Below are 13,936 nucleotides of genomic sequence, written 5' to 3'. Positions count from 1 at the left end.
CTTTGCTCATGCAAGAGCCTCCTCCAGTTCCATTATCATCTTCATGGCCGTCCAGTGGCCTCTCTCCAGGAGATTCAATTCTCTCTTCTAGGGAAAATCAAGATGTGTCCCCAGTACTCAAGTGTGGCCTCAGCAGTGGGGAGGAGAGAGGAGCCATCAGCTCCCGGAGCTGCCGGCAGCATTTTGCCCAAGGCAGCCCCGGATGGCAGCGCCCTTGTGCGCTCCGAGGGCGAATTTGTGGGCGCCTTGGGTACGCAGGGCTCGGCTCCCTTGGGCACAAGGCGCTGGCCAAGGGCGCAGCGCCGCTTTGTGTCCGCGGCCCGGCCGTGGGCGGCGCTGCTCCTGGCCGGGGCAGGGCCCGGGGCCCGGGCCGGGTGTGTCGGGGCGGGCAGAGGCGCCGGCGCTGCCCCGGCGAGGCGGGGCCGGGCGGGAGCGGCCCGAGCGCGGCTCCGCTCGGCTCCTGTGCGGCTGCCGCGGAGCCGGGGCCGGGCACGATGGCGGCCGGGCTGGGGCCGGGGCTGCTGGCCTTGGCCTTGGCCTTGTGGCCGGCAGGTGAGAGCCGGGCGGGGAGGGCAGCGAGCGGGGCGGGGGAAGGAGGGACGGGGACAGGGACAGGGACAGGGACAGGAATAGGAATGGGGACAGGGACAGGGAGAGGGACAGCGACAGCGACAGCGACAGGGACAGGGACAGTAACAGCGACAGGGATCGGGACAGGGACAGCGATAGCGACAGGGACAGGGGTTCGGGAAGTTGCTGCAGCAGGAGCAGGGACAGAGGAAGGGACAGGGCAGGCTCTGCCCCTGGTTCGGCCGCAATTCCTGCAGCAGGTGCGGCCCAGCCCCGGCAGGGCTCGCAGGGCATGAGCCCGGGTGTTTTCCCCGCAGAAGCGAGGTGCCGGCTGTGGCTGTGTGTGGCCCGGGGGCACCGGGCCGGCAGAGGAACAGCCTCGGGCTCTGGGTGCACTGCGCACGGTGCCCGTGCTCTCCCTCCGCAGGCCCGGGGGCACCGGGACCCCGGGACAGCGCCCTCGGTCCGTGCTCGCGCCCTGCCCGATTCCTGCGCTCTCCCTCCGCAGGGCTCTGGGCACAGCCGAGGCTGCAGGAGGCCGGCGGAGGGCAGCGAGCGCCCGGGGACTCCGTCACCCTCTCCTGCCGTGCATACGGATTCACTTTCGAGAATCATTATGTTCGGTGGTACCGTCAGGCACTCAGAGGCAGTTTCGAATGGGTGTCCTTTATTAGCCATTACTCATCACAGATTCAGTTTGGGTCAGCAGTGGAAGGTCGAGCCACAGCCTCCAGGGACAATTCCCGCTCTGTGGCATCTCTCAGCCTGCACCTCCTCCATGCGGGGGACTGTGCCCGCTACTTCTGTGCTGTTCGCACAGAGACACAAAATGCAGCTGTGGTTGGACACAAACCACCTGTGAGCATCCCAGCTCATGCCTTGAAGCTGGAAGTGGCCCAGATGCTCACAGTTGCTTTGAAAGTTGTATAGACATAGCACAGAGTTTTACAGTGTTTGATTCTAACAGGGACATCATGTCTTTTGCTGTCCCCAAGGAAGCTCTAATATTTATGATTATGTCCTTTCCATGTATCATGCCAATTCACTTTTCACTGCTTCAGCTTTGAAGCAATTTTCCTGTTTCCCTTGGCTTCCAGTAATACGAGCACCCAGTCCAAGTGGTGTGGTGTATGAATAGTCCTGGTATGGTTTTGGCACAACTCATGTCCACTCAGTCCAGCCCATGGGTTTTGTTGCCTGAGTGGTGAGCAGTGGAAATGGAGAATTCTAGAGGGTCATTTGGGAGCTCAGTGGGAGAATGGGGAAGGCTGTGTGTGTCTCTCCCAGATCTGAGAAGCTACAGGGAGCAAGGGTTTTTGAGCAGATGGGTTTGCAGCTGCTGGATCCTGGACATCACAAGCAGAGCCACAGGGACATGGTGGAGTAGACTGATTGCTTAAGCTGTTGGTGTTTGTTTATCCTTGTCTCTCCTGGGCTGCAGGTTGCCTTTCTCGGGTGAAGACAGTGGCCTCAGGCCCTGCAGTAGGGAAGATCTCGGAGTCTGTCTGGCTCACCTGTCACATCTCAGGTGTGGCCATCAACAACAGCAACTACGCGTGGGACTGGATCCGGCAGACTCCTGGCAAAGAGCTGCAGCACTTAGTGATGCAGTATCCTTTCACACAGCTCCAGCACATCGCTTCAGCCTTCCAGAGCCGAGTCAGCAGCTCTGCAGACCCCTCCAGGAACCAGCTGTGGCTGCAACTGCTCTCGCCAGCAGCTGCAGACACAGCCACCTATTTCTGCACCATGAGAGAACTTGAAAAGGGCACAGTGCTTGAAATGCAGGCAAGGCCGGGGCAGAATTGGAAGGAGGGGTTTAAAAATCTAGCCAGATCTTTTGTGGTTGCTGCACTGCAAGGCTCTTCCCAGCCTTCTCAAGACTACAAAAGACTACAAAAGACTACAAGAGACTAGTGTCTTTTACTGAAACGGATGCAGAGGTGCTACATCAATAACAACGGCAGTCTCCCACAAGCAAACCTCAAACCATGTTGTTAACTCCTTCCTTCTCATTATCTCCCACAGGCAGAAAGAACCAGGGAAAGGGGGTGACTTTTGTTTTTAAAGAGTGTGATGGTTTGGGTTTGAGTAGTTAATTTTCTTCATAGTAGCAAGAATGGGACAATGCTTTGAATCTATGCTGGAAAGAGTGTTGGTAATTCAGGGATATTTGAGTTACTGCTGAGCAGTGCTTACATGGAGTCAAAGCCTCTTCTGCTCCTCATTCCACCCACCCTCAATGAGCAGCTGAGGGTGCACAGAATTCGGGAGGGAGCACAGCTGGTTCAGCTGAGCCCACCTGACCAAAGGGGTGTTCCAGGCCAAAGGACATCATGCTCAGCATATAAAGGCGGGGAAGAGAAAGGAAGGGGGTAGACAGTGAGTGTTTTTATTTCCATGTAGCCACTATGTGGTGGAGCTCTGCTGTTTTGGATTAGGCTGGACACTTGGAACTGGACACTAAAAATTGGAAGTAGTGAATTTGCTCCTTGCTTTGCTTTGCTCACCCATGCAGTGTTTCCTTTATTTCTCAAACTCTTGAGTTATTTTCTCACTTTTACGTTTCCAGTTCTCTGTCCCATCTGAGAAGGGGGAAAAGAGCAAGCAGCCATGTGGTGCTTAATTACTATTGGTGGTTAAATCATGACAAAGAAACACAATGGGTGCTGAAAGGGCTAAAGTTTTAACATGGAAAGGCAGAACTCAACTGCATTTGGATACTTCATGATGTTTAGGGAGTCTCACAGTAACATTGCAGGAATACATAACAATAGTCAATTAATTGTATCTGAGGAAAGAGTGGCACTGCACCGGGAACTGCACTGCTAAGGTGGACTTTCCCAGGACATGCTGAAAAACTCCTCTGCTGTGAAAAATGAGGTTCACTTTCCTGGCGAATTTTAAAAGGTTTGATGAAAAAGACAAGTAGGAGACAAAGACAATAAAGCAGAGGGTTAATACAGCTGGATGCTTGGCATTCAGCCAAGAGCACACCCTAGCTCGGAAAACACTTCTTTAAATGCATCAGCATGTTGCATATTCATAGACTCTCATGCATTATTCAAAACCATTCTTTTTGAGTTCCCCAGCCTGCCCCTGCTTCCATCCTGTAAATCAACATTTTTGTCCTGTCACAATCAATAAATTTCTTCCCTGGGGGTTCTGGTGTCCGTCACCACTGTGTTCATTCAGACAGGATAATCCAAGCAGGTGAAGAGTTTCCTGATTATCTTTTACCATTTGTTGAGTTAGTTTCATGAGCAGAAGTTTTTTACATCATCCTGCTATAATCTGAGAAAAATATATTTATCACACTATTTTTTTAATAGCAGAAATAAACTATATTAATACAGCAAAGTTTCCCAACATGGTACAGATAGCATTCATTTTAATATTTGTGAAACGCAAATAATATAATATGTACTTATAGCATCTGCACTCCCAGCTCTGGTTCCATGTGAATAAACACAGGTGTTCTTCTTCTGAGTGCATTTCTTTCTTTAGAAGTGTGGGCTTCCATGGAAGACATAAGGAGACCTGTGCAAATGCATCCCTGGGCTTGTGTTCCTGAGCACAGTGCCCAAGTATCCCACACAGGAGCTACAGATGCCAGAGGGTCAGGAAGTTGTCCCTAGGCTTTGCCCCAATTCCCACCTTTGGCTTGATGGAAGAATTGCTGTAGTGGATTAATTAGAGCCATTCAACAGAACACTACCAGAAGTGACAAACACAAAGATAATATCACTTGATTTCTTCTGTCACCTCCCTCTTTTCTTGTAGGTGCCAGCAGCCCAGGGATTTCCCCAAGGAGTATTCCAGCTCACTCAAATCACTGCTTTTAGCTGTTCTGTCCATCGTGGATGGATAGTGACTTACTGTTTCACCTTCAGCATCTAATTTTCTATGACGACCTGTAGTGTCTCCAGGGCATCCATAACCAGATGTTATTTTTTGTGTAGAGCATCCTCTGGAGCAGTATTAAATGTTCATAAGTAGAGCAATGTAGAGGAAGGGAAAAATAAAAGCCAGCACTTCAAAGACATTAAAGAGGAGACATCACCTGGCACTGAAAAAACCCCCAGATGTTTTTGTAGAACTGCCTAGCACAGTGTGAACTACGTACCACAGTGACTGAAAGCAACTGAACCACCACACACAAACTGTCTCCATCCCTGCTCCTGAAGGGGAAACATGCTGGCCCTACCTTGTTTGTTCTTCCTCAGACAACTCTCTGCACATGGTACCAATTTGGTTCCCCGAATTACTCAAACAGCAGAAAACCCCTTTTTTCAAAGACCAATTTCTTCTCCATTCACCCTGAGATCTTGGCTCTTGCAAACTGGTTAGATATTTGATCACCAGCAGCTCCAGTTGAACAACTGGGTACCCAAATGCACCCCGTGAGGACTGGAGCCAAGAAATGTCTTACGTGGACTCACCTTTTTCTTCCCCATCAGGTGATGTGCAGTAGCCACCCACCAGAGTGTCTCTGCTGCTGATGTGGCCTCTAACCCTGACCTGTCTGTGGATCAGCTGGCTCATTGCACATCCCAAAGCACAAATTCCAGCTGTTCTCTCAGAGAAAGGACAATGCCCACCCCTTGCCTTCCCAGCCTGTCTTCCCTGAAGCCTGGCTTCAATCTCTACAATGCTCCTGGAATGTCTCCCACCACATCTCCATGATCCCACAGCTCTGCCTCCAGCCCATGGAGTTAGAATTAAAAGTCTGAGAGAGCTGGGGGTGCCCAGCCTGCAGAAGAGAAGGTTCTGGGGAGACCTCAGAGCCCCTTTCTGTGCCTAAGGGGCTCCAAGAGAGCTGGAGAGGGACTTTGGAAAAGTGCCTGGAGTGACAGGACATGGCAGAATGGCTTCCCACTGCCAGAGGGCAGGGTTAGATGGGATATTGGGAGGAAATTCTGGGCAGTGGGACTGATGATGCCCCGGCACATATTGGCCAGAGCTTCCCCATCCCTGAAGTGTCCAAGGCCAAGATGGACTGTCCTTGGAGCAGTCTGGGATAGTGGAAGGTGTCCCTGCCCATGGCAGGGGGATTGGAAGTGGACGATCTTTATGGGCCCTTCCAACCCACCCCAACCCAACCCAACTCAGCTCAGGATGCTCTCGTGGAGACGAGCCCAGGCCATGTGCCCTGACCTGCACTGTACCACACATTTCCCTTCCTGGGTCTCCTGAACTGTCCCACCACTTCTCTCTGCTGTCCATGAGGTCATTGCCCTGCACTGACTGATGGAGCTCTAATGTCTTGTGTTTGCTCCCCTACTCTGTGTGTTTCTGCCCAGGCACTGTAAAGGCACCCAGCCATGGTAATTCCCCAGAAGCTCAGAGGATTTTTTTTTCCCCCACAGATATTCCCGTGTATGTGCACACTCTCACAGTGTACCCCTTTCAGCCCTTTGGTTTTTCATTTTTGAAGCCTGTCCTGTTCATATCATTCCTCACCTGTTTTGTACTAACATCTTCTGAAGGGCAGAGGTTCAACGAGCCTGTCCTTTGTTACAGAAGGCCAGGATGGGCTCCTGAAACTGCAGAGTCTCAGAAATTGAGTCTGCCTCTGGCCATCAAGGGTTTATGATACACAAGTTGAATATCATGAAGGATTTGGTCAATGTACAGCACCTTCACTTTTTGATCCTCACTCCCAAGGTTTCAGTGCCTCTACACACAAAGAACAATCATTTTACCAACTTTCTCCTCTTACCTAAAACACCATAAAGGCTTTCCAAGGTACTAAACGACCCGCAGGCACCAATTCTAAGAGCCCAGAGGGCACATTCCTCCTGTTTCTGAGCACTGAAACAAAGGGGAAAAGTGGACAGCTTCCTGCAAGTCAGAAGAATTTTCAGAACTGCTTTGAAATAGCAAACTGATAATTTTCCTGCCTTCTATCCTACTTAACTCCATCAGACTTTTCAGAGGTGTCATGTCTCAGTCACAACTCAAGATTTCAGATACTATTTTAGATCCTTCCTAGAAAGCCATATAGGGTTTCTTCAGATGGTTTGTTGGGTGTAAAACCACTGAAGAAGTCATATGACTTCCTGTAGAATCCAAAATTCTGTGTAGTGGAACAGAGACAGTTTTTACAAGGAAATAGATCACTGTGTACCGGGGCCGGAGTTCCACAATGATATAAACAGCATAGGGACCTGTACAAAAACAAAAAGATGGGAAAAGGGTGAGATATTTTGGGTAAGAAAGGAGAGGGATTACTGCAATTATTAAGAAGAGAAATAAAACTTTCTTTCTATATTGCCTTTGTTCCTGGAAATATAAAGGAGCTCATGGGGATTCTAAAAAGTGGAAGAAAGGCAGGAGTTGAAAATTCTGTACTTAATCAAGTTATTTGAAATCTTTGAACTATTCAATTCACGTTTTTCCTTTCCAGTCTTGGAAGTAAACATATCTCTGGATACTCTCATGGACCTGCATCCATGGATAATTAGGACTAATATTTGGATTTTCATCTCCTGTTTTACAACAATTTTGAACACCATGAGGAAAGAGTGAGTTATTGGAATAAATCTTAGATATGTGAGCACAGCTAAGCTTATATTTGGACCAAGCACAACTCTCACAGTTGTACCAAGTAAGTGACATTTCTTTATTTCTGAAACTGCATTTAAAGTTGAGGTGGAGGTGAAAAAAGGAATGTAATGGTTTGGGTTCACTGTAAGGATTTTCATCTGCAATAATCCCGTGAGTGCACTCTCAATCCAGCCAGGCTTTCAAGCCTATACAATAAAGGTGCATGTCACCTCAAGCAAAGTTATCATTCTGAAGAAAGGCCTCTTCTTTTCCATGCTTTAAAGGTTTTCTATCTAAAGGCAGGATATTTGTAAAGCTGCCCAGACACTCTGGGATTCTGTTTGGCTGTAAAAGACATGGAGCTTTAAGCAGCAAAGTGCCTTTCAAGTCTGCTGAAATTCTTGATAAGTTTCCAGGATGTGAGCAACCTCCCCTTTTTGGTTTTGAATTCCTTTGGGAGATACTAATATGAATTTTAAGATGTTTAGAGCACAAATACTTTATTATCCAATCTTTAGAAAATCTTCCAAATCAAAAAGACATAAAATAACTACCATTAATGTTACTGTGGGGTATTGCAGGCATATTCTATTGACGGTTCAGTTAAGGGCAGAGAAGATTTTTTCCTTTTGGTTTGGGTTGAATTATTCCAGATTAAACATTCATTAAGTATGCTAAGGCCCTTACTTTTTAGAATAGAAGTCTCCTCCTGTGACTTTAGAAGACTAAAGTGCAGGAGAAGTACAACTCTTGTCCAAATAAATTGCCAGTCCATAAATCTCAAATCCCTTTCAGAAGCAGGCAGTGGTAAGAATTCATGGCTGGATTGTCACAAAATGCAAACTAGTGGACTTGGATGAGGCTTCTGGTGTCAGATAAAACAAATCTACTGCTGCCTGAACTGCAATTGCACTGTGTACATTATTGCTTGCCCACCAGAGCAGCAGTTTTTTGTATTCTGGCTGTTTGGAAAGCCTGGAGAGGAGACCACATGAAAAGCCTTTCAAGGCCTTTTCAGAGAACACTGAATGCACAGGACTGACAGGCTCTGGCAGACCTGGGTGCAACACCTGGGAAGGAAATGTGTATAGGAAGAAGAGCAAAAGGAGCCCTTTTTGATTCAAGCATTTTAACTGTGTGTTACTGCTGCACTTGTCTTTGGGAATGGAACTCAACTGACCGTGGAGCCAAGTAGGTATCCTTTATTCATTACCATTTTCTGAGTTGTTACTCTTTAATTTTTCCCCTCTTTAAATATTTTATTCACCCTAAAATTCATACAGATACTCATTCATGTCTTTCAGTCACTAATTAGACTTTCTATGTGTAATCTTTGCATGCAACTTGAAAATTTATATGTAAAAATATTCTAATCCCACTTCTCAGTGTTACCAAAGAACTTGAACTCCACGAGGGAAGTTCTGGCAGCTATCATTCTGAATTTCCTTGGGACATATGTCTATCAACATATTCAGGCTTCTTAATAAGATTTTCATAAGTCATTATTAGGTTTTAAAGTCAGGCTTGGACAGTCTAAAGGAAATAAAGTGTCAGTGGAAGTTGGCATTACAAGATCCTAAGACTATCTATACTGTCAGAGTTAAAAATACAACACTGATAGCAGAGAACGGTAATGTACAAGAGAAAAAAAAAATTGCATGCAACGTTTCTGTACTATTTTAATCAAACTAAATAGTTCAGAGTTTGAGTTCAGCTGAACTGGTCAAACCAAGTTAATGGATGTTGAATTTCTGCTGGGTGTCTGGGAGGGAGAGTAAAAGAAAAAAGAGTATTCATTTCAGTCTAAAGAATATGCAAGATAATAAAAATATAATTGTTATGTTTTGGAATAAAAGTGCTGAGAAAGTGGAGTGGCATTCATAAAAGTTCCCTCCTTGTTTGTAGATCCCTTATAAAATCGAGGGTTCACTTACAAGCACAAGCTTTGGCAAAAGGAACCTGTGATCTGATTAAATCTCCTATGAAAAATGCCCCCATATCCCTTTCTCTCTTTAATTTGATCTTTTGGAAGAAGCAGAGAGATAAACAGAACACAAAAAGACAGTGATCCATAAAGATACAAATTAGTCAGAGCTGGAGTACTTGTGAATTTTCACTCATTCAGCACTCAGGTAAACCTGCAATAAAATCAATCCTGTCCAAACCATGCTTTTCTTTACAGACGTTCCGAAAAAATCCATCCCTCACGTCATTGTGATGAAATCAAAGAAACTGGAAGAAGGTGGCAGCCCTGGGAAAGCAGCTTGTTTGGCAAGGAATATTCACACAAAGAGCATCAGCCTGGAGATGCCCTCTGAGGAGCTCGTCTATGAACAGAGCACATCCATTTGGACATCAGAGGGGTACAATGCAATTAAAGTGGTCACTGTGGCAAGAGACACAGAGGTGACCTGCACGGCCAAATTCGACAACAGCACGATGACAAAAACACAGTCAGGTACAGTTTGGTGGCACAGCTGTCACTGATTTCTGGAGACAGTGGCCTGTGGGGCTTTGTGTTCTCCTTCTGGACAGCATTGCCCTGGGTAGCCAGCAGAAATGAGAAAGACATTTGGGATTTCAGCAAGGAGAGCTGAAAGATGTTTCAAAGCATCTGAAAGAAATGGTTTGAACCATTTAATTATTTGGTGAGATCTTTTTGGGGGAGAAGAGGGTAGACACAATCTATTTGTTCAAAATGTGAATTTTCTTATGACCAAATATTTCACCGTGAATCACCACACCAGCTGCAGCACAAGCTGGAACAGCCTTTCAAAATCCTGAAAAAGTTAAAGATGGGGTTTGCTTTGAGGGTTTTTTAACTAAGGAAATTTGTTACAATTTCTGGGGTTGCTTTTGCAGTCCTGAAGGTGATTAAAATATTAAAGCCAAAACAATGCAGGAAAATTTCTGTTTCCTGCGAATTCATGGAGAAATTGTCACCTCAAAATAGTGTTGGAATTAATGACTGATCAGATGATCAACCCCAGCTTTCCTCAAGTCCTACAGGAAATGTCACATGAACATTTCTTTTAATCCTGTACAGAACATGGCTATAGTTTAAAATGCCTTTTCTTTATCATGCTGCAGAAGAGGAGGCTGAAGAAGCAGTGGCAGGGACCAGTGAGAGGGTTTGCAACAGCACAGAGCCCTCAGCACAAGGTGAGTTCCCCACACAGGTGTGAAGTTCCATTGCAGTTTGGGGGATAAAGGCATGGAAATGGATTTTCTCCAGGGCACAGCAGGCAGAACACAGCACATTCAGCAGACACAAGCTGCTGTTCCAAGGTTGCTCCTGCAGTTGCACACCAGCCCCAGGAAGCCAAAAGCAACAGAGACAGAGCCTGGGCTCCCCTGTTGTTGCCATGTTCTCTAGCTCTGCTCCTCTGCTGCTCTTCCTTTCCCTGAGACTGTCCCCTGGGCATTGTCCCCTCTTTGTGCCAAGGATCACACCATCGAAAACCCTAGACCCTGATCTCTGTGCTCTTTTCTGGTCCCTGAGCAGATGCTGAAGGGCAGAGAGTGAACATGCTGTCCATGGCTGTGTTGGGTTTGAGAGTCCTGCTGGCAAAGAGCATCGCCTTCAACACCCTCATGAGTATCAAGTTGTTTCTGTTCTGAGCTGAGGGAGCTCTCAGCTATCAAACACTGCTTCCTAGGCCCAATTTCATTCCATGTCGTTTCAAGCCCCCTTTGCTGTTCCAGTCCTGGAGAATGAAGGCAAGAGGAACCCGAAGAAGAGCAGGAAAGAACGTGAAGCAGCAGCACAAGGGGCTGGAACAAGCAGAGCGAGAGCAGCTGACAGAGAGCAGCCAGGACACAAGGCAGCACCTTCCCCTGAAGCCATTGAACACTGCTCACTGCTGCCTGGCCAGCTCATTTCCACTGAACAGCTTGAAGTGCTTTTGCTCTTTGCTCTCCTCTGAGAACTGAGGGGAGTGCATTTATCCTCATCCTCCTGCTAAGTCATCTCCCCACTCTTGTGCCATTTGCACACAAGTGTCCAAGCTGCTTCAATAGCTTTGTAAACTCCAATATTCACCCTAGATATGTGGCTTTCTAATAAGTGTGTATTTCTGAGTAGTAGAGCTGTGTAGGATCTGCAGTGTCATCGTTAATCCAGATAATGTTCATTTCTTAATTAAGCCTGTATTTCTTCTGCCAAATATTGCTCATGGGCATTTTAATTTCCTGAAGTACTGAAGAAAATAAAGTTTTACTAGACCTAAATGCTGTAGCTTTCTGTGCTTTTTCTTTTGATCGCTGGTCAGAGATTGCTGAAATCCAGCTGTCCTAAAGCCCACTGGGATCACAAACACAGCTTTGATAATGGAGATTTCCTGGTGGCTGAATGTGTCTTTTCCAGACTCTCTGCAGGGAAGTGTCTCTCTGGCACATTCAGGAGCTGCAGTGAGGAGAGACCTTGCTGAAGGCATGAGGCAGGAAAATGCTCAGAGCAGCAGAGAAGAAACCCTGCTGTTGTTTGGCACTCAGGGATAGGAGCAAGGGGCCAGCAGGAAGGAATTTGGGGTGCTTTAAAGGAGTGATAGTTTCCATGGCAACTTGGTTCTTACCCACCAGAGCCCAGCTCACACCTTGCCCAGCTCATCCCCCTCTCACAAGCCACAGGCAGGATGCTGTGGTCACCATTTGTGACTCAGTTACAGCAGGCACGATTAACCCTGCCCTGCTTTGGAGAAAACAATTAACCACATCCTGCAGGGGAAATGAGGCTTTTCTCCCCCTGCCTGAGATCCTGCTGCCTTCAAGAGAGCCTCTGCACAGCACACAGCAAGATGTGCTGCATTCAGCTTGCTCAGGGCAGAGCCTCAGGCCCTGCACACACCCAGACAAGACCCTCAGCCCTTGCAGCAGCTGTGTGACATTTGCACGGCAAATCCACATCCAGTCAAATGCTCATTTAGTGCATCCTACCACCAGAACATAATTTAGGTGGAACAATTCACCAGGATTTTTATCCTGACTTTCCAATGACACCCAGAACCATTTTCTCAAGCACTCCACATCTTTTCCCAGTCTCTCAGGAAGGTTTATATTTTGAGAATGGTCCCTTAGAGAAAAACAGTGGTATCAGATGCACAGGTGGAGGGGGGAAATGTCAATGATTAAGTGCTGTTATAATCCCATAGACATAAAGTCTTGATGAAGTCTGGCACCAGGATTGAATCCTACACACCTTTTCTGAGAAGGAGTTTAGAAAGCAGGGGTGTTCTTTCTGTACCTCATGACTCAATGGAAGGGATTTCCTTTTACAGCTCCACCCTTTCTTGCCCCCAACCTCCACATCAATCTATCCAAATTACAGCAATTTCACGATTACAAGCTGCACCATTTTGACTAAAATTTTGCTCCCACAAGGGAAATGCAGCTTACACTCAGGAACGGCTAATATGTGAATAATTTTCTGACCTTTACAACTCCAGAAGTGCAAACCGCGGTGCCGAGTCGAGCAACCTGCCAGTAAAACCCAGGACTGCGTGATTGTTACAAATTGGTTACTCTGTTGCACGGTGGGTGGAGCCGGTTCGGTGCTGACAGCGTGGGGTGTGGGGAAGGCAGGGGACTCCCTCCTTCAGGCAGCCCAGCCCGGGGCAGGCAGGGGGCTTCCTCCTGCTGGCCCAGCGGCTCGGGGGCAGGCAGGCGGCTCCCGTCCCCTCCTGCCGCCGCTGTCGTGGGCGCCAGCGGGCTCCATCCCCGCCTCCCACCACCGCCGCAGGTGCTGGTAGGCTCCGTGCTCCCCTGCCACCACGGCGCAGCGCCGGGCCGGGGCGAGCGAGCCCACAGGCAGCAGCGGCCGGCCCTGAGTGGCCCCACCAAGCGGCAACGCCGAGCTGCTCCACCTGGCCCAGCCCCGAGCCCTCACGGCCCGAGCCGAGCCAGTAAACCTCGCCATCCCGCGATTCTGTTACTGTTTGGCAACTTTGTTGCACGCGGGTCCTCCCTGCAAACGACAGAGTGGCTTATAATTGGGTGCGGCTTGTGTATGGACAAAGAACGAAATGTTTGCCAACACCCGGTGATGCGGCTTATAGTCAGTGCGGCTTGTAATCGTGAAATTACTGTAATTCTAATCTGATGTTCCTGTCCCTGTCTCATCCATGGATCAGAGCTGCAGAGTGAGCGTTGCTGTGGGACTGTGCCACGCTTTGATACATTTGTGCTAAAGCTGCTTTTGCTGACACCTCTGACAGTGAGTGTTTCACTGACCTAAAGCCCTCATTTCATGGCAGGCTCCCACACTGCCGCCACTAAGCAGTGGCTTTGCACTTGGCATTTGCCATGCACAACATGCAGCTTGAGAAAACAGGAGAACAGAATTGTTTCCAGTGCAACAGTAAGATTGTGTTGGTGTGCTTAATTCCATAGAAGAGGAGAGAATCTGCAGCTCTCCCACCTGATACCAGCAGAGTAGAATTTTGTAGAGATACTGTGCTCCACATTTAAACACCTCCTGTTAAAAGAAACACATTTGCAGCAAAGAATCCTGAAATCAGAAAAAACAAAATTGTCCTGTAAGGGATCCTATGATACCAAAATAACGGAAGATGATCACAGGTAGAACTCTTTCGTACTATGCATTTTTACAGTACTATATTTATTCTCCTTCAGATTCATTTGTGTCCATGTTTGGGTGTGCTCAGACAGCCTTTGAAAATCTCCAGAGGCTGAGCCACTGTCCCTGGAGATATTCAAAAGCCACCTGGACATGGTCCTTGGCAAACAGCTCCAGACACTCCTGCTGGAGCAGGGGAGACCCAATCACCTCCAGAGGTCCCTTCCAGCCTCAATCCTTCTG

At 47.8% G+C, this 13,936-nt stretch overlaps 1 protein-coding gene and 1 gene segment (V, D, J or C); both read left to right on the top strand.

Annotated features, from left to right (window-relative positions):
- Nucleotides 1-494: 494 nt before the first annotated feature.
- LOC117006509 lies at nucleotides 495-2,054 on the top strand. The segment is given in 2 exon segments: nucleotides 495-552; nucleotides 1,079-2,054. Coding segments are annotated over 2 exon segments (480 nt in total).
- LOC117006292 (T cell receptor alpha chain MC.7.G5-like) lies at nucleotides 1,966-11,277 on the top strand (the record flags this gene model as incomplete). The annotated part of the gene is made up of 6 exons (XM_033078666.2): nucleotides 1,966-2,486; nucleotides 8,258-8,310; nucleotides 9,302-9,577; nucleotides 9,982-9,989; nucleotides 10,179-10,281; nucleotides 10,625-11,277. Coding segments are annotated over 6 exons (1,077 nt in total), but the record flags the coding sequence as incomplete, so codon positions are not given.
- Between the last annotated feature and the right edge of the window lie 2,659 nt (nucleotides 11,278-13,936).

The sequence above is a fragment of the Catharus ustulatus genome, chromosome 23 (genome assembly GCF_009819885.2).
Source record: "Catharus ustulatus isolate bCatUst1 chromosome 23, bCatUst1.pri.v2, whole genome shotgun sequence".
NCBI lineage: Eukaryota > Metazoa > Chordata > Aves > Passeriformes > Turdidae > Catharus > Catharus ustulatus.
The sequence above is the reverse complement of the archived record's forward strand: the minus strand, read 5'-3'. Positions and strand labels throughout refer to the sequence as shown.